Source organism: Platichthys flesus, chromosome 18, assembly GCF_949316205.1.
Source record: "Platichthys flesus chromosome 18, fPlaFle2.1, whole genome shotgun sequence".
Taxonomy (NCBI): Eukaryota; Metazoa; Chordata; class Actinopteri; order Pleuronectiformes; family Pleuronectidae; genus Platichthys; species Platichthys flesus.
Window position 1 is genome coordinate 4,237,457 of NC_084962.1, and position 19,942 is coordinate 4,257,398.

The 19,942-nt window shown below is 39.4% G+C and overlaps 1 protein-coding gene across 2 annotated transcripts in view; it reads left to right on the forward strand.

Annotated features, from left to right (window-relative positions):
- The window catches only part of ptchd4 (patched domain containing 4), a 37,159-nt gene extending 18,187 nt beyond the window's left edge, over nt 1–18,972 (forward strand). Inside the window, exons 3-4 of one of the 2 annotated variants that reach the window (XM_062410798.1) lie at nt 13,046–14,615; nt 14,664–18,972. In XM_062410798.1, coding sequence (XP_062266782.1) covers nt 13,046–14,615; nt 14,664–14,727 — 1,634 coding nt within the window. In that variant the 3' untranslated portion in view covers nt 14,728–18,972. Of the gene's footprint in view, nt 1–13,045 lie in introns of both variants that reach the window. The other variant, XM_062410799.1, reaches the window with a different exon arrangement.
- Nucleotides 18,973–19,942: the final 970 nt, after the last annotated feature.

Consider the following 19,942-nt stretch of genomic DNA (forward strand, 5'->3'; position numbering starts at 1 on the left):
GTGTGTGTGGTTCCAGATAGCGCACCGTAGCCCCGCCCCCTGCACCCGCGCACTCGCTCAGAGAGACACAGTGAGATCAGAGCTCAGTGACTCACTGCTTCTTAACTATGGAAACAGTGAAAACACAGAGTTTCTCTGGTCTCAGCTGATCAGAGATCAGCGCCGCAGCTTCTCGATCAGTGCAGAAGCTGAAGTTGGTTTCTATGCGTCTCCAGTCTGACCTGCTCTCGCTTTTTGTTTTAATATTTCGCCAACTAAAATATATATTTTTAAGCTATAAGGCTACAGCTATATGTTTTTATTTATTTAACAAACAGGGTACTACTTATGTCATACATTTCCCACAAATATGGGGAGGACTCAAATAGCCCTACATAGTTCTGTGTTTAATTTATTTCAAAGTAGGCCGACACTTGCCTGTGTATTTTGTTTGTTTGTTATTTTGCTGCTGGTCTGTTTGAGAGGCCTGACTGCTATGTTCACAGCAAACATGAAAAAAAGAAAATATTAAGCCATGGTTTAACTGCACTATAGGTGAGTCCTTGTTTACCTGAAATGTGCACTTTATAATTTTATTTTGTAGCGCCCTGTTTGGCAATGTTGTTTTTCAATAAAATAAAACATTTGCATGAAGCGCGCCAATCCACTTTTCCATGTTGATAGAGCATTAAAAAAAAAAAATATTATGGGGAAAAAATAAATGAAGGGACATCTAGAATAGATACAAATTTGCGATTAATCGCGATTAACTTTGAGTTAACTATGACATAAATGAGATTAATTGCGATTAAATATTTTTAATCTATTGACAGCACTAGATGATACATATTGATGTTTTGAGCTTAACACTAACTCATCTTATTTGTGTTACCATGTTAATAATCCGACTTATATAAGAAAGGCATTGATCCTTGTGAGGTGATCGAAGTGATATTCTGATATTATAACTGTAATCAGAGACGTCTGCTGTGTCAGTGTTTGTGTGTGTGTATGTGTTTGCGAGAGAGAGAAGTGAGCAGCCGTGTCAGTATGTGTGTGTGTGTGTGTTTGTATTTCCAAATTATTAACATCCTGAATTTGGTCAAATGAATAAGAATTATGTTAAGAATAAAAAGCATGATACTTGCATTGCTCAACATTATTTGTGCATTTGCAATTAGAATAACATATATATTGATGTTATGCAGGACCTTTTGAGGTTTACTTTGATAGCACTTTTTCCCCAATCTTGTGATACTTAAAAAAATAAAATAAAAAGGATACGAATTCTCAGCAGATGTCTTCAAACAAAGCTCAAGCTCTGGCTCCAGCAGCAGCTACACAAACAAGCAAAGCAACACATGTTATTCTGTTTACAGCGTCATTTGTCAGCCTGTTTGCATCACAGGCAAGTCATTTGTATTCCCCATTGCCACATTACTGCCACCAACCTTGATGTAGTTGACTGAACCATAGTGTATCAGTGTGTGCCTCTCTTAAGGTTTACTCCCATACTTCATACCTTGTGATTATGGGGAGAGGCTTCATAATCAGTTCTTTTGGGATTTGTGATATTTGCCATAACAGTAAAGAACTGTGTTGGTCCAGTTTTGAAGTAAGTGAAAGAAAGCAATCAATGGAATCCATGTATGTGTGTGACAGCTTAAGTGTTTGTGTGTGTGTATGTGTGTGTGTGTTTGTGTGTGTGTGTTTGTGTGTGTGTGTGTGTGTGTGTGTGTGTGTGCCTAAAGCCTGAAACATGCTTCTGCGTTTTCACGGGCCCTTAAGCGCAAGAGCCCTTCCGGGTCCCTTACGTGCTTATGTATCCCTCCTTACGTGCTGATGGGTGTCGACCCCCTTTTCTAAAATTTACGGCAAAGCTCCGCAAGCTCACTCAGCCCGCAAGGCTGTGATTGGTCTGCTCTACATCCCGTCCGGTGTCTAGTTTTCGGTTCCATGCCCCACAATACGCGGAAATCAAGGAAGATTTAGAAGAACGAATATGGACCAAATAGAAGAGCACTTGGCAGAAGAGATCCGAAAGTATGACCACTTGTATAACCCGTCACTGACTGGCCAATTTGTCCGCCAGAAAAAGGCTACAAGGAGCCGGAGTGGCGATGTAAATAAATTTATAAGAAGTCTAATTATAAGAAGTTGCTCTTCAATGTCCAGCAGCTCCATCTCAATCAATTGTTGTTCGGTTGGAATCGTGAATACACTCTCTGCCATGGTTCACCGTGTGTTTGTAATGGAGAACACGACTGGTAGAAGGTAAATAAACAGTCAACAACGATTGCCACACCCACAAAGAAGGCGTCTCTCAGGTCGTCTTCGACAAAAAGCATTACCCCGCCTAGTGTTCTGGCGCGGAATTGCTTTGTAAGACGCGCAACGGTTGGGGAAGCATGAATGAAAACGAGTCTTGCGCCACAGCGGCGTGAAAAGACGCAGACGCAGTCGCAGAAGCATGTTTCAGGCTTAACTCGAAACCAAACCTAAAACATGTCTTCATCTTAAAATGTAGGTTGGCTTATGGGGACTTGATTTGTGTCCTCATAAGGAAGACAAGTCCCCACAACGTGAGTGTGTTAACAGATGTAGGTGCCGACAACATGGGTAATACTTGAATCTTTCACACTAGCACACACATACACACACACACACACACACACACACACACACATACATACACACACACACCGACACACACACACACACACACGCACACACAGTAAAACCAATAGGAAGCACATGTCATATACTGTCAGCAGCATGGAAAATTACTTGAGTACAAACCTGGATGCAGCATTGAGCTAATGTTGATAATGTTAAACCATTTAATTTTAAACCGTAACATTAAGTATTAAAGTCTTAATTATTTAAATCTATTGATTTACCAGTACGCAATAAAATATTAGAGAAATCTAATCAAAACCACAAGTATCCGATCAGATGCCTCCAAGTGTGACATATTAGATTACATAAATCAGGCAGCTGTATAATTATTGACTAATGTGTGACAGGGGAGTAATGAACACAATGGATCTGAGACCACTGCGGCTGATTGGTCTCAGATCTGCATCGAAGGGGACCATTACTCTCATGTTTAGGCTTTGAAAGAGAAATGATTATACTTGACAGACCAATGGAGGGGTTGTAACTGCCACACATAAAGCTAGGACCTAGAACATGTGTCCATTTATAGTGATAAAACTCATATGGTATTAGATATTTGCTAAAAACTTAAACTATGGATCATTATGTACATCTCCAAAAGGATGTTTAGAGATCAACTGGCAGAATTAAAAATCCCATTTATTTTCTGAAAACAGATTTTGATAAACATTCATTATATTGGAACCATCCGGTGTAAACTTACCCCAAGCTACGAGATTGTGTAACGATGTCATATGATTGGGTAGAAACCACAAGCCAGCTCTGTTTGAAGAAAAACACATTTCATATGCAATATCAAGTTGAAATACATTTGACTTATAGATCAAATGTATTATTTCTGTGTTGGAGAGGAAATAATGTAGTCTGTGGTTAGGATTTGTTATTCTATTGGGGGCCATTCGGGGTTCAGCATCTTGCCCAAGAACATTTGGCATGCAGATTGGGAAGACTGGGGATCGAACTGCCGACCTTCAGGTCGACCACTTTACCCTCAGCTATAGCCGCCCATGAAATCTAAGTAGTTATTAAGTACATTTTCCATTAGAGATGCGCCCTGGATGTCGTTTTAAAGGCATAATTGTGATGCGTAGCTCCTTCATTCTTAAAATAATTATGCATATAGTCTTGTACCTTTGCATTTCTTCTTTTTTCCAACGTTAAGTTTTCCTCTGATTCAAAGTAAGTTAATCTTCTGTTTATTCGTCGGAATTCAGTCCAAACCCAAAATATCACAGCTGCAACAAAATGTTAGGGGAGAGCGGGGTAATGTGAGACATTTTTTACATTTTACTCCCATCTAGGCGTGCTTAAATTATATATCAGTAAAATGTACACATTTCCCATTAATTCAGGATGTTTCCTAGCAATAAAAATGATCAGAATGTCTTAAGAACAAAGGGTAGTGAAAATATGATTGTTTTTTAAAAAGTGGTTTTGTGTCTCACTTTACCCCAACTAAGGGGTAAAGTGAGACAGACCAGAGAAATCAAGGGGGTAAGTGATCCATTTACTTTTTCCACTTTAAAACTACCATAACAACACATAGTTAAAAGTTAAAATCCTGGGATCTAGACTGACACATTCCAAAACTAATATCGGACTAGTTACAGAGTCATGGGGATTGGTCAATTAAGCACATTTATGATATTGTTTCTCTGTCCAATTGGCAGGGATAATGTTTTTCTCTGCATATTCACTGGTCAGCTAGTTGTTTAAAGTGTTTGGCAAGCTCCTCCTCCATCTCATCTGTGAATATTCTCTTTGCCTCAGCTACTGCAGCCTAGGCTATAGATTTTACTTCTCCTTTCTCTTTTTTCTTTATGAATCTTTTGAGGGTTGTCTTGTCAATATTTCTATCCCTTCCAAGTTTTCTTAAGGACTTCTTTCCTTGCCAGACACTCGCCATCTCTGTGAGGGGTGTTTGGCCCAAGGTTATCTTCCTGGTGTAGTTTCTTGGCATGATGGCTTTTCTAAAATGTTTATGACATTACAATTGAAACATATGTAATGTAATATTACACTACAATATTTTTAAGACTTAACTTGGGCTTCATGTCTAACTATACCCCACTGCAATATGTCTCACTTTACCCCACAGCCAACATTTTAGAAAAAACAACACCCATTAGCAATTCAGGCTAATCTTCAGCTAGCATCAATCACATGGTTTTATATGTTGGAAGTCCACCAACCTGTATGATATAAGTTTTTCTACCTGATTCAATTTGTTTTGACACAACAATTGATTAAGTTCAAAGCAAGAAAATTTAGCATCTCTAGTGATTTATTTAACTCTCAACAAACATGGGAAGTTGATTAAATCCCAGAGCAATTACTGCTTACGTTCAAATGAGCTTTATTTATTAATTATGCCCAAAGTTTACTCTGAATTTGGTTAGCACTGTTTTAAGTTCACTGCACCTGCTGCTTGGAATGCACTGCAAAAAACTCTAAAGTTAAAGGAGCTCATAAACCTTGAAACTTTGAAGACTCGTGTGAGAGAAATTGGAGGGGCTTCATACCGCACTTGTTCTTGTTTTGGTGGGAATCCGGAGCTTTAGTCCTGTTGCCTTATCTTAAGGGAACAGGGAACTTATCTTATTTGATCTGTGTTATGTGATTTTTGTGTGTCTTGTGACTGTTGACATTTTTTGTATGCTGCTGTCTTGGCCAGGCTTCCCTTGGAAAGAGGTCATTGTATCTCAACGGAACCGACCTGGTTAAATAAAGGCAAATAAAATAAAATAAAATTATGTAATAATAATAATATTGAACTTTATTTATACGGTTCTTATATGGTTCTTTCAAAAAATTAAATAATTGCAAAGTTAGCAAATACTATAAAAGCCTCATCCTAATGCAATAAAAGAGAAATATAAAAATACCAATCTACACAGATGAAGTGCCATTTTGAATTGAGTCACTGATTCCACTGATCTAATGCTGATGAGGTGTTGGTTCCACTGTGTTGGAGCTAAAACATTAAAAACATGACCCCTTTGCTAAAGCCTGGATCATTAGACTGTTAACAGCATTATATTATCTGTTCTCAGGGGCTTTGGAGAAGAGTCTAGGGTTACAAAGCAAGGCAAAAACTAGGGAGGTCATTCCCCTAAATACAATAATAACACAACTCAACAACAAGTCCACACACCACACCTCAGCAACAGACAGAGAAGCAACTTTATTAGATATTACAAACAATAAAAACCAAGCTTCTGAAATGAGGAATCTATGGACTGAAGGACACAAACATAAAGACAGTTTACTGCAGAGCAGCAACAGTAACATACTGTGGCTTTTTTCCTGCAGAGGGAGAGGACTTAATAATGCAAATGGATAAATGTGCGGTTTCACACCTGAAGGTACTTCCAGAGAATCTGTTTCAAACCTTGCCAGCCTCCTGCTCAAAATGCAAGATAATTATGCCACTGAACTGCAGGGGGAATGTGAGTGTATGTGAGCATTGTAGCAGCCCCGGCTGAATGATGGTGTGACTCTCTTACTGATGGTTCATAACGCTCCAAACATGCAGAGAACAGTGTGAACACACCGTAACAGCTTAGAGGAAAACAAACAAATACTACTTCTCTTAATATCCTCAAGAAGGACCTTAAAGGTGTGAAAAATATCCAACTACAGTTTTTTAGATTGTCCTGTATAAAGCTTGACTTTAACATGAATTACTATTTAAACAAACATGCAATCCCCTCCCCTTGATATATCTATTTATCTTAACAAAATGACAAACTCTTGATAGAGGCCTGCGTGTAGGCATTTTTAACTTATATAAAATGATGTGTCTCAGTATAAAGATACTTATCCCCACACATCATAAAGTTGTACACATGCATGTGGTAATAAGGAACCATTTATAACCACATTTAACAAAGCCAAATTTTAATAGCTAGTTTGCATGCTGGCATAATGACGAATATAGCGCACACAGAGATCTTGAACACTCACACCGCAGTTGTGACCTCAGTAAGAATCCAAAAAATCGACACACGTTGTGCCCCATATTAGCAAGGTGCTAAACCAATAAATAGTATGATTTCTCATTTGTTCACAAGGCAACTCTTCCATTCGAGCAAACACCTTTTAGATTACTGGCATTACTTTTTCAAAATAAAGGTCAATACAGTCAATAATAAAAATTATAAAAAGCAGAGGAACATGTATAAAAGTCTCTATTTCATACAAAATAATCGAAACCACAAATCATTATATTGGTTTAACTTAAATTCCGTGAAAATGTCATGTCGAAGGCTCATAAGGCTCAAAGCAGTATGTCTACATGTAGAAGCCCATTGCTCATAGTAAGAAATATAGTTAGAATATAAGTTTTAACTATATTTTAATGTAAATTGAAGCAAAGGAGGAAGGAATCCATGATACTAATACTAGAAAACTATTTAAAGAACAGCCTTAGCCTTGAGCTTCAGATAAAACATTTTATCACAAGAGTATGAGGAATATTAAGAACAACTTTTTTATAAACTTTAGTGAAACAATGAACAATATACCATGTATATGGTTGTTATAAAAATACAACCACTGGGATTTGTATTGAGCGTATTCACCCAGATATTGACCAGGACTTGAAGATTGCTTTTTGGCTTCCCCTGTGTTCGCCCTCACTTTCATTCCCCCTCATCTGCTTTTATTGAATTTGTGCAACCAGCAACCTCTCTGCAATATTGGCTCCTTTGTCATCACCACCTGTGTGATGAGCCAGAATAGTTAAACGTCATCCTGATTGGAGGAATCTTTTCAGGGGTCCAGATAATTTTTAAAGCAGAAATTTAGTTTAATGCCTCAGTTGCTTTTTGGTTTGGGCCAGGAGAGGAAGATATGCAAGACATATGCAGCCCCTAGCTTCTCTCTGCAGGACAGCCTGTGACAAACAGGACTTTTAAAATCCATTCGGGCTTGTACCTGTATCTTGCAGGTGCTTGAGATACAAGGCATCTTCATCCTTCCATTCTGAGCTACGGCTTCTCATCTTTCTCCCTGTCTTTATCCATCCCTGTGTCAGACTGCACAGGCTACCCCCCCATTAAAGAGGGGGGATCAGGTGATTCAGTTTGTCAATGTTGTAGATAGATTGGCAGAGGTTAACACCAGCTATACGTGTTGTTATGGTTTGAGAAATACCAGAATAAAGCCAGTATATCCTTGATTTAAGTCTTAAGTGCCTTCTGAGGCTCAAATTAAGCACATGGAGCCTAATGGAGATAGACACACACACACACAATGTGATTTCACTGATAGGCTCAGTTAAATAAAATAAGACTTCAGTACTTCAGTGACCTGGGCATCAAATTTCAGCTCAGAATAAAACAAGATAACACCTATCCCTTTCATTTACACAGAGCACCCCGGCATTAGACTGTATTTATATTAACAGTGCAGCTACCAGGGGAAGGAGTAATTATAGGGATTTGGGGTTTACAGTCATTCAAATGGACCTCCAACACTTTAGCTTTGTAAGACACAACATAGGACTGCATTGCATTGGCTCTTGAGTCTGTCCAATCAAGCACAGTCAGTATAATGTCCAAAAATGTAACATCAGCGGATTTACCATTTAAAGTACATAGTAATTTTGGAATGGCAATCATGTCAATAGATATTTTTTAACAGACATTTTCTGTCGGGTTGGGTTACATAAATAAAAAGTTGGTTGGAATCAGTTGCAGACATTTTAACTTCACTGAATTTGACAAAGAAAACCTACCAAAGGGTCTTAAATATGTATTTGATGGCTACATATTTAAGATTAGGCTATGTGAGGCAAATCCAGGCTTAAGCTAACCGCCCATCTCTAAATCTTTCACTAATTAATTTATCAATAGATTGATTTGTTTTGCTCAAATGTAGCTTGTTTCAGTCTGCGTGGATTTTAGGTGAAAGACTCATTGCCCCCATGATTTGACTTGATTGAGCTTAGCAATAAATTGTTTGTGTATCATTTACATTATTGATGACGGCCTGAGTGTGGAGAGGCGCAGCATGCAGATAGAGAATAACAGGGAACCGAGGACTGATCCTTGTGGCGCGACACAAAACAAAGCAACATTAGAGAAGGCTGCACCCAAAGCAGAGGACATGTTGTCCACTGTGATTGAGAGAACTAAAGTCATGAGTAAATGATAAGAGGTTTTAGTAAAACATTGCAAATTCTTAATAAAAATAAGAAAGAAAATACTGCAGGCATCACCTCATTGTCCTCCATAGCAACAGTAAAGAGCTTAAATAGGGAGCTCGAAAAGCAAAAATTCAGATTGACTTTACTGTAGACAGCTGTTCTTGTCCCAAAATGCTCCATTCATTGCACATAACTGTTCACAGATATTGACTCACCTCACTGCAGCTGTCAAAACCTGCAGTGTCAGAGGGAAATAAAGGGAGGTGAAATGAGGCAGCCTTTGTTTTTCGCTATCTGTATGCATGTGTTTGTGTGTGGGTGAAGAAGACGAGAGCTACAGCAAATGAGAGTCTGGTCTCCCCTGAAGACTCATTGTTGTGGCTATAAAGTTCAAAGATGGTAGTCTCGCTGTGTGTGTGGGACACTGGTTTAGTTTTATCACAGCAATAATCAAGGCTGGTGGGAATGCAGCAGTCTCTTGCTCTTACTCAGTTGCTGTGTTACGGAGGCCTCTGTAAGACGTCCAGTTTTGCATCTATCAGCATTCAGACATTGAGAGAACTTGTCATGTTTGTCCAAATATGATTAGCATTGAGCTTCAGTCATGCTCCCAGCCATGTGCTTATCTCTATCCCACCGTTTGACTCTCTTACCCATCAAGGCGCCTGCACTGTTCAGGCTTTCTTCCTTCCTTTGTCCTCTGGATGAAATTTTAAACACCTGTTTGTTATCAATCTCTTAGTTTATGTGTATCCTACAGGGTTAGTAACAAGAGCCTAACAGGGTTGATGTAGGTGTCAGATTATGATTTAGCTTCAGTATTGACCGAAACTGAAACTTGAGAGAAGAAAACATTAGATAATATTGCAGCAGTATCAAAAGCAGTAGCAATTATTTTGATAATAGATTAATCTTTCAATTACATTTAGATTATTAATCGGATATAAGGACAAATGCTAACTTATACAATGCTGTTATTGTGTGTATTACACACATCTATCACTTTATTATGATGATGTTCCAGATTCAGATATCTACTTATCATAATTAAAGTTCATGATATCTACAACACCATTCAGACAACGTTAAACTTCATTTAAGTTATCTTAAATTGAGGCAAATCAAAGATATTGTCACCTGGAATTAAATGTTATATCTGCAGTGGAACAATCAGAAAATTACGGTTTGGGTTTTGTTTCACTGCTGCTTCTCTTCATTCAGCCTGGAGGTCCCTCGCCCTATGCTGCCCTCGATGTCTCTCCTCGTTGAGTCTGAGAGCCGACAGTTGTTCAAAATGTGAATTATTTTTCTTAAAATCCCTTAAAGCTAATTTCACCTGCAGCATAACATCACTGTGGTATGAACCTCAACTGTGTATGATCCTCCAGTAAACCGTGAAGAAGAAGGATGGCTCCAACATGTTTTCTCTTCAGGTTCAAACAACAGTGTTGTGTTGCTGCTGTTCTATGTGAAATCAAATCAGTACATTGTGTAGATAACGGTCTTTTCTAAAGGCTTTAATGTAAAATGCTCCCACACTTTGGACGACTTGTGTCCACTGTATCTTTTTACTATTGTCACTTAATCAACACGTTTACTTTTAGTTTTTTAGGTCTGATCTTACGAACAACTGGTGCAATCAATCCCTGCAATGCAAATGGCCTAAATTGTGTAAAAAATACAAAACTGAGCTTTTAACCTGAATTTCACCTCAGGGCAACATTTCCAATTCTTAACTTAAATTACATAGAATATATGACGTCCCACTCAGAACATTGCATACTTCTTTTGTCTGAACCTTTGAATTGACTGCCTGCTGAGACATTTACGATGTGACTGTGGCATCCCTGGTTTGGATCCAGCTTGTACGCACAGATACGTAAACAAATGCACACATTTGTCAGATCCTTCTTCGGAGATAAGAACCAGGGACACTTTACCAGATGGGCTCACTGCCATTATCCACCTCCACCTGCCGACAATCAATCACTCTAATGAATCTGTGAGCTGTTCCAATCATGTCTGGAAAATAACATGCTTCTTAACATCCTATTTGGTAACCAGTGAAGGGAAACACACGCATTCGCCCATGGTGTAATGCTGGTGTGAATTTCCTCTCAGTCCAATCCCTATAAACCAACTGACACTAACTAATTGACTTGCAGAACAGCTTAATAAAGCTAAAAGCAGGAAGAGCCATCTAGGCGAGTCATTACTATGGCCTAATCCTTTATAGTTAATTAACTCCTTTCCCCCTTTCTGTCAAACAAAGGGAAATTTATAATACTGTCAATCCTCCCCTTACTTTCCTGTCCTCCTACAGTGCTCTAACTGAAAGGAATATTTTAAAGCTGATGTACGCAGAGAAACGAGTGCTCAATCCATCTTTCACTCTTACTGAAATATTTACGTAGTGAGGGAACATTAAATTAATTGTAGTCTTCAGAAATTTATAAGACAGTCTCCCCGATCACCACCCCCACCTTCCTCTTCAAATGTATGTTAATAATTCTTGCCATAAAAAAATCTTTTAGCAGCCAGTTAGCTGAATTAAAGGATGTCCTATCATGTTTGCTGCGACAGCTGACACTTGGATACCAGCTGGTTCATAAAAAATATATACAAATCTAATGTAACTTATACACTTGGTCTTGACCTTGTTATGTTTTGATTTGGCTCTTAAATAGGACTGAATAGAATATCTTTAAGAACAATCAAATTTTAATTTTTCCATGGACTTTTTTGCGACCACCTTGTTACCTAGTTTATATAAGTGCTATACAAATAAAATAATAATAATTATTATTATTAATATTATTAGAGTTGGACCCCTGAAGAGCCACTGGTTCCATAAGTACTTTTCCCCACTGCAAATCCTTTTTTCTTCTCCTTTCATGACGTTCACCCTCCCTGGCAGTAATACAAGCCTCTCCATTTTAATTTTTCATACAGAAACACATGAGCCCTAGCTGCAGTGGCAGTGCAGAGGAAGTGTGACACCGGCATGAATCAGTGTGTATTTAAAATAAAATGAGTTGTTGCAGTTTGGACCAAAACACAACACCATAGGGGCCATAGAGAGCATCACCGCTACAGAACTCATCCCAGAATCGATCATTTATTCCGTTTAATTTATCTTTGCCGACTTTTTCTCAGTGGTACTGGCACATGTAACAGAATTTTAAAGTAAGTAATATTCAATACTAGACTTCAAAGGAGGAAAAACCCAGCTGCACCGACCTCTATGCGCTGAAAGTTACTGGTCTGTTGAACACAGCCAGGCTTCACAGCTTCACGTTAACATCTGCCTGGGACACAAAGTTGCTCTCACCGAACTACTGCTGCAGAGGGTCTCGGAAAAACCATATTGTCACCACTGTTTGACAGTGCGAGCAGGATAATTACCCATGAGCATTGTGAGTCGGCACAATGCAGTTCATAATTTCTGTGGGGGGTTCCGCAGCGTGCTGGAGGCAGGATGTAACATTTACATTCCACTGCAACGAACAAGTCGTTTTTGTTTGAATTGACATCTTCTTTGGTGTCTTTTATGTGTGTTGCTGTTGTTGATGCTGATATATTTGTATTATTTTAGTTTTTCTAAAATAAGAGTTTGGTTCAATTTATTCTCACGTATGCTCACTCAGACATTGTCTTAACTCTTTACCAGGGGGCTGGAGGGAGAAGCTCCAGAGAAAGTGCGCAGCAATTGACTCGGACATTTGTGTTCTCACATACAGCCTTTCTTGAATAATGTCAAGAGATTATGTTCAGAGTTCAGTGCATGTCTGAAAGCACCTTCGGTTTAATTAGTCTTAAAGGTCAGTAGTTGGGTGATTTATACTGAAATTCACCTTAGGAGTCAGAGATTATCTCTTCACTTAGACATCTACCTTTACCAGATGCACTTAACGCACAGATGTTTAAAGCAATCCAACTATCTCTATTATTTATTTAATATCTATTCTATGACCTCAAATGTAACCAGGAGAGTTTTGATTCCTCCTTTGCAATGCATTAATTGTCTGTTTTCTTACACTGACTTCTCGAAACCAGGCTGTCTGAAATAATTCTTTCTAAGCAACATACATTTAAGGCCACAGAAAATCACAACTTCAGCAGTGTGTCTGATTCATTCTGCGATGACATGGACCATATTCTCTTCATGAAAACATACAAACTGGGCAGTTTTCTAACGTATAAAATGTTAACACATCTCTCTCTTGCTTCTTCCAGGCCATGGAACCAAAGGAGTGTTTGAGCTGCTAGCCGGCTGGAGGAGAACGAGGGAAACCCTCCCCTTCAAGGAACGTGTGGCGGACGCTTTTGCTGATGTGATGGTGTGCTACACCATGACAAGCTCACTCTACATCATCACCTTTGGCATGGGAGCAAGCCCTTTTACCAACATCGAGTCGGTGAAAATTTTCTGTCAGAGCATGTGCGTAGCCATACTGGTCAACTACTTCTACGTCTTCTCGTTCTATGGCTCCTGCCTGGTGTTTGCTGGACAGCTGGAGCAGAACCGCTACCACAGTGTTTTCTGTTGTAAAATCCCCTCAGTGGAGTATCTGGACCGCCAGCCCACATGGTTTAAAACTATGATGAGTGACGGCCATGACCTGTCCACGCACCACGACAGTGTACCCTACCAGAATCACTTCATCCAGCACTTCCTGCGAGAGCACTTCACAGAATGGATAACAAATACCTATGTGAAACCCTTTGTGGTCATTCTCTATCTCATCTACGCCTCTTTCTCATTCATGGGATGTTTACAAATTAGCGATGGATCAAATATTGTTAACCTGCTGGCAAGTAACTCTCCGAGTGTCTCGTATGCTCTAACCCAGCAGAAATACTTTAGCAACTACAGCCCTGTGATCGGGTTTTATATTTATGAGCCCATTGAGTACTGGAACTCCACGGTGCAGGAGCACCTTAAGACGCTTAGTCACGGCTTCAACAAGATCTCCTGGATGGACAACTTTTTCCACTACCTTCGGGTGGTGAATGTGAGTGCGTCAACTAAGAGCGACTTCATCACCATCCTTAAAGGCTCCTTCCTGCGCAGCCCGGAGTACCAGCACTTCACCGAGGACATCATATTCTCAAGGAATCGTGAGACTGACGAGTATGATATAATCGCCTCACGGATGTACCTGGTGGCGCGGACAACTGAGAAGAAGCGTGAGGAAGTGGTGGAGCTCCTGGAAAAGCTCCGTCCATTGATGCTTATCAACAGCATCAAGTTCATTGCCTTCAATCCAACATTTGTGTTCATGGACCGCTACAGCTCTTCTGTCATCTCCCCCATCCTGACCTCAGGCTTCAGTGTGCTCACCATCCTCATCCTCACTTTCTTCCTGGTTATCAACCCCTTAGGGAACTTCTGGCTCATCCTCACAGTAACGTCTGTGGAACTGGGCGTCTTGGGTTTGATGACCCTTTGGAACGTTGGCATGGACAGCATCTCAATCCTGTGCCTTATTTTTACCCTCAACTTCGCCATGGATCACTGTGTACCACACCTGTACACTTTTGTGCTGGCCAGCGAGCACACCAGGACGCAGTGCATCAAGTTGGCACTGGAGGAGCACGGGGCTGCCATACTGCAGAACACATCCTGCTTTGTGATCGGGATCATGCCCCTGGTGTTTGTGCCTTCCAATCTGACCTACACACTGTTCAAGTGCTCCCTCCTCACTGCAGGCTGCACTGTGCTGCACTGCTTCGTCATCCTGCCGGTCTTCTTAACCTTCTTCCCACCATCCAAAAAGAGACACAAGAAAAAGAAACGGGCCAAGCGGAAAGAGCGGGAGAGGGAGAGAGAGCGGGAAAGGGAGAGGGAAAGAGAAAGGGAGGAGATAGAGTGCATTGAAGTCAGGGAGAATCCTGATCATGTGACAAACGTTTGAGTAGTTTGTTATTTTAGCAGTGCACATCAGTGGGTCAGTTATTGGTTAAGGAGAGGTGTTCTCCAACTGTGAGGTGCCTCTACAGGTGCAGGGGAGCTTGATATGTCCCCTGAGGAGTGGACAACTGTCGCTCCAAAACAAAAGCAGCTAAGCTGGCCAGAGTAGAGCGCAGCGCCACTGGTCGGTCATGCAGACCTTCAGTCTGGACAGTGAAACTTGCTCATGGTTCTAAAGCTCTTTCCCAACTATTTGGTATTAAACACAAGTTAGTTGCCAGAACCTATGCTTGCTGCGTCTGTAGGTACATTCTAAACACACAGTGTGGTAGTCCATTATAGCAATAGCAATTCTAAGTTCATCTCCTGCTGCCCTTATCTCAAAGAAAGTGAGAGAGGAGCGAAGCAGTCTGTTAAAATAAGGAGACAAGGAAAAGTTGGTGAAAGTGCTAAGGGTGATAATACACAAGTGCACAGATTGAAAGTGGGCAGGCGACGACTGTGATCGCACCTCACTCCTCACACCTTGGTAACATCAAACAGATACAGAACCAAATTCTGTGGAAAGAGAGAAACTGTGGACCTGGAAGCACACTGCATGCTTTTCTGTAACATGAAATCAAGCTGAACCGGGCAGATGGCATACACTATGTCAATTGTGAAGAATTATCTTTCACATTGCATTATGTGAATAGTACGGTCAAGGTAATGAGGCAAATATGTCTTCATCCCAGAAGTCATCTGAGGTTTCATACAATGGCAAAGTATACTGCAGAGGGCTGCAGTGTATGAGGAGAAAGTGATAAGGAACTATTGGCTAGCAGTATTTGAAAAGGCAGTAAACCTGATTTTAGGCAGTAAACCTTATTGAGTACTTATATTAGAGTACTCGAGTAAATCCTAAACTGCTTCTGCAAACCACTAAAACCAAAAGTGAAGAGTGTCTTTCTATCCCAGAAGATTGATTACATTGGACATTTTCTGTGAGGGTACGAATGTGTTTGTGATCCACTCACAAAAGCTCCCTGGCGTGATACTGGTAAAAGGAAGGTCCAGATGTGATTCATTACTAGCAGTGGTGCCAAATGGTGTACAGAATTTTTTGTGCAACTGATTTCTATAAAAACAAACAACAAAAAGTATCAGTTTGATATTTGTCCCAGCTAATTTAAATGATTGCTATTCAGTGTCTTTTGAAACAGGCTTTAAATTAGGCAGCGAGGCACTTTTTGTGAAGAATGCTCTCTCTGAATAGCGTGACAAATTGAAACGAAGAGCTGAAGTATAACAAGGATTTATTTTGCTCCAAATGTAGTAAACTTCAATTAAAATTCACAATAACATATTAATAATACAAATAAGTAAAAGTCCAGCCCTGCAGCCTTGCTGAAGACCATCATGTTCACACCATTTGTCTATACAGAAATAGTGCGTTTGAAAAACAAAATTGTATTGCTTTTTTTTATTTTATATTTGGTTTTCAGCCCTCAAACTGTAATCAATTATAATTTTATGCAGCCGATGAATCGAAGTGTGCAATATAAGGTATGGATCATAATCACCTGGTGCTGCAGTTCCCTCAGCAGTGCATCTTTCTGCTTGTTCTTTTTATTGTACAACCCAAGACGTCACTGTTTTTGGTTCAACTACTTTCATCAACCTGGTTTGCAGCAGCAGGCAGCATTAGCCTGTGAAAAAAGCTTTATCAATTAATCTCTATAAAATACCCTGTTTATTAATTCAGTCTTGGAAGGCTAAACTGGCTGCTGTTTCACCGTGGGGTAAACAGTATTATCTGTGTCGGTCAAAGTCCGATAGGAATCTGTGGTGCAGTCAAAAAAACAAACGCACTCAAGGTCAGCAGGCCCAACAGAGACCGGTCTGAGCCTGACCTCTGGCAGGCAGATCTGAGCTGGTGGCATGTGATAGAGTGGCCTCCTGTGAGCAGATTAGGCTGATTGCAGACCTGTCAATAACGTCTGAGGACACTGACTGTTCTTAAAGGGCTGTCATTGAGGGAGAGGGAATGTCTCTCAGCTAATCAGGCAGCTGGAAGGAAGTTGGAAATATCCATACTGTACAACATGTCAGTGAGGGGCATCTGTCGTTTGACAACACGCTCATAACAAGTTATAAAAATGGCTGATAATCCTACTATTTGGATTTAAATCAGTAAAGTGATTAGAAATAAAGGTAAAAGAATAATGTCCTGCTATTGCAGAATTAGACAGTAAAGTGTTGAATTGTCAGGAACCTTATCTTTCATCAGAATTAATGTGTTTATGGCCAGCGACTTCCTGAAGCAGCTGCAGCGTGAGTGTCACGTCATGTAAAAGCCACGTCATGTATGTATAGCAAAAAGGCATGAAATATTTTTAAAATGGGAAAGAAATGCAGATAATAAATAATTTACCTCCCCAAAATGGACTGTTTGCATGGCACTGTATTGTATGTATGTATGCATGTATTTAATTTTTCTGTGCAAAGTCTACATTATCTTTTTTCTCTTTCTTTTGCTCTGCTATGGTTAAGTTTGTCGTCTCGATGGATGTTCTGTAACAACGTGTGCTGCAAAAGAACAAAATGAGTCATATCTGTTCCAAAACAAAAGCCAGAGGATATTTCATCTGTAAAATACCTGTAAATTATTCTTTTCTATATTTTCTAAAAAATATATATATACTATAGAAAGATTTTTAATGACAGAATTTTCTTAAAAAAATGAAAAGGGAAAAAAGTTGAACACAGTAGGCCAGTAACCAACAGTCAAATGTTTCCAGTATACAGTACTAGATCTTATTCCTTGCAAACTACAGTGTCAGTGTTTGTTGATGAGTCACATTTTTTATGTGGGAAACTGTTACCACCATTTTATTGTTTGTTTGTGTGTCTTGACTCCTTTATAACCTCTACCTGGCCTTCACATTTAGGGATATTACTCAGTACTCAACAGCCCTTTTGTAAACAACACGACGGCCCATCAGGCTTTGTTATGATCATTTTTAACCCGAAAAAAACACATTAGAAATTTACAGAACATAGACAGAATGTCCAGTTTATATCCGGAATTAAATTTATTACAATTTGCTGTCTGGCAGACCAAGCTTAGCAACTAAGATATCAATGTAAGGCATTATTCGTAACTCGTCTGGAACATCATTCCTAGATATGGGCGTCTTCCTCCTCATCGCTGGCTACAAAGCTATTGCCAATCAACCCTTGTCACCTTTCAGCTACTTTAAATTTAGCATCAATCCCAATACTCGCCTGTCTTATTAGGCTACTGTGTATTTGTTATCATAAGAAATTAAAAGAAGTCACAAGGAAAGAGTCACTGGTTATTGAAAGAGCATGTCATATTAATAATACATACTACGTATTATTTTCACCAATGAAAATGAAAACCTCTCAATAGCTCTGACTTCCCCAGCAAAAGCCTACTGGTTCTCATATTCTTGTTTCATTTATGATTTAAAACCCATTTATCATTAAAAAGGCTAAAATAATAAACAGTTGAGTACTGTAGTTATTTAATGTTACTCAGACCGGAGACGTGACAACTGAATATTGACATTCCTTTTGTGTTATACTCAGTATTTATGTACTCAAACGGTGTAATGGCGACCGCAAATTGTGAATTGTGGTTGGTTTAAAGGTGTGAACACATTTGTTTCTAAACGATGGACCATGTACGTGAGGAGAGCAACATTTGTGCCTCAGCAAAAAAAAATTGTGTAACCAACAACAAATAGTTCGAACTTCAAGTCAGTATGGAAAAGGAGGATTATACGTGGATATAAAAACTGTGTTACTGTATTCATAGGTGAATTAGGATGGCAGAGCACATGACTGTACCATTAAAGAGATTTGAGTCAGGTACTGCACAGGCACAGAACAGTACAAATTGTTGGGAGTAAAGACGATGTTTTGCGACAGAGTCTCCAAACTTAATTTAAAATCAGATTTGACTGGTGATTCAGTGCAATTGTAGTTGAGGTGCTCTTTCCTTATCCTTTCGATGGAGAATCAGTCTTCTATTTTCCGGGATGTTTTCAAGGTAGTTGCTCAGAGGCCGTAGTTTTCTAGATAATAACACCATTGACAGCTTTATTCTGAACATCTGGACTACTTTATAATTTCACTTGATAAGGTACCAGATGTGGTAGTCCGCATGCATTCTGAAGAGTACATGTTGCTTTACTCCCACATTTATACGTCTACTACATTACTATGTAAAAACTAACTTTAATCCATATTGGCAGCATTTTTTACTTCAAAATTAGATAGACTTTGTCAAACCTATTGAAGCGTTTACATTTTCAACACATTTAAAGAATAGGTTTCATTAGATCATTACAGCGGATATGTCCTTATAATAAATGGGCCTTGAATTAGTTGTTAGGTGAGGTTACCTCAAAATGCGGTTTGGGTACCATGTATGATAATCAAAAGGGGAACGCAGAATTGAAATAGCAATATAAATACATACAAATGACGAAGTGCAGTTATTTCAAAAGTCAGTCAGCATATAGGTGAGTGCACTATAAGTCTCATGGAGTGCTTTCCATACACTCGCACATTTTGTATTTCCACAACCAGGGACGGCAAAACATTTTCGTGAAACAGGGCAATAAAATTATGCAATCACTGCTTGTTGAATAATTGACGGTGCATGGTGAATTTGTTTCAACCAAAGCCTCAGAGGGCACATTACTGTTTTATCGTAACTCGTCCATCTCGTATGTCAAGCCACAAAAGTAAGCTCATGTACGGTCATTCATCAAACCTGTTATTTAATGGCATCTAGGTCAGCATTTTTCATAAGTGTTCAACAGTGTACAGGGCAGCACGCTCAATAGGGACAGGGTTATTTGGTAACCTTTGTCCTTCTGTCTAACTAACTATCTATCTATCTAATGATTTCCTCACATCATTATTGATTTAAAATACTAATATGTGGCATAACATTAAACTGCTGTTAAAATGCTGTTTCTGTGCTACAGCTTCTCTATTCTTGCCATCTTCCTAGGCCTGATGGGAATTTTTGGACCCAATCATCTGGAAACTGGATAGCAGATCCAGCTGACAGTACAATTAGTTGTTTGTTCTTATTATGCATTTGGAGGATTCTCTTTGTTTTTGCCAAAGTGTAAGCCTTATATATCATGTCTTCAAGGGTATTCCACCTAATTAAAGAAAGTACATATGCATTGTGATTT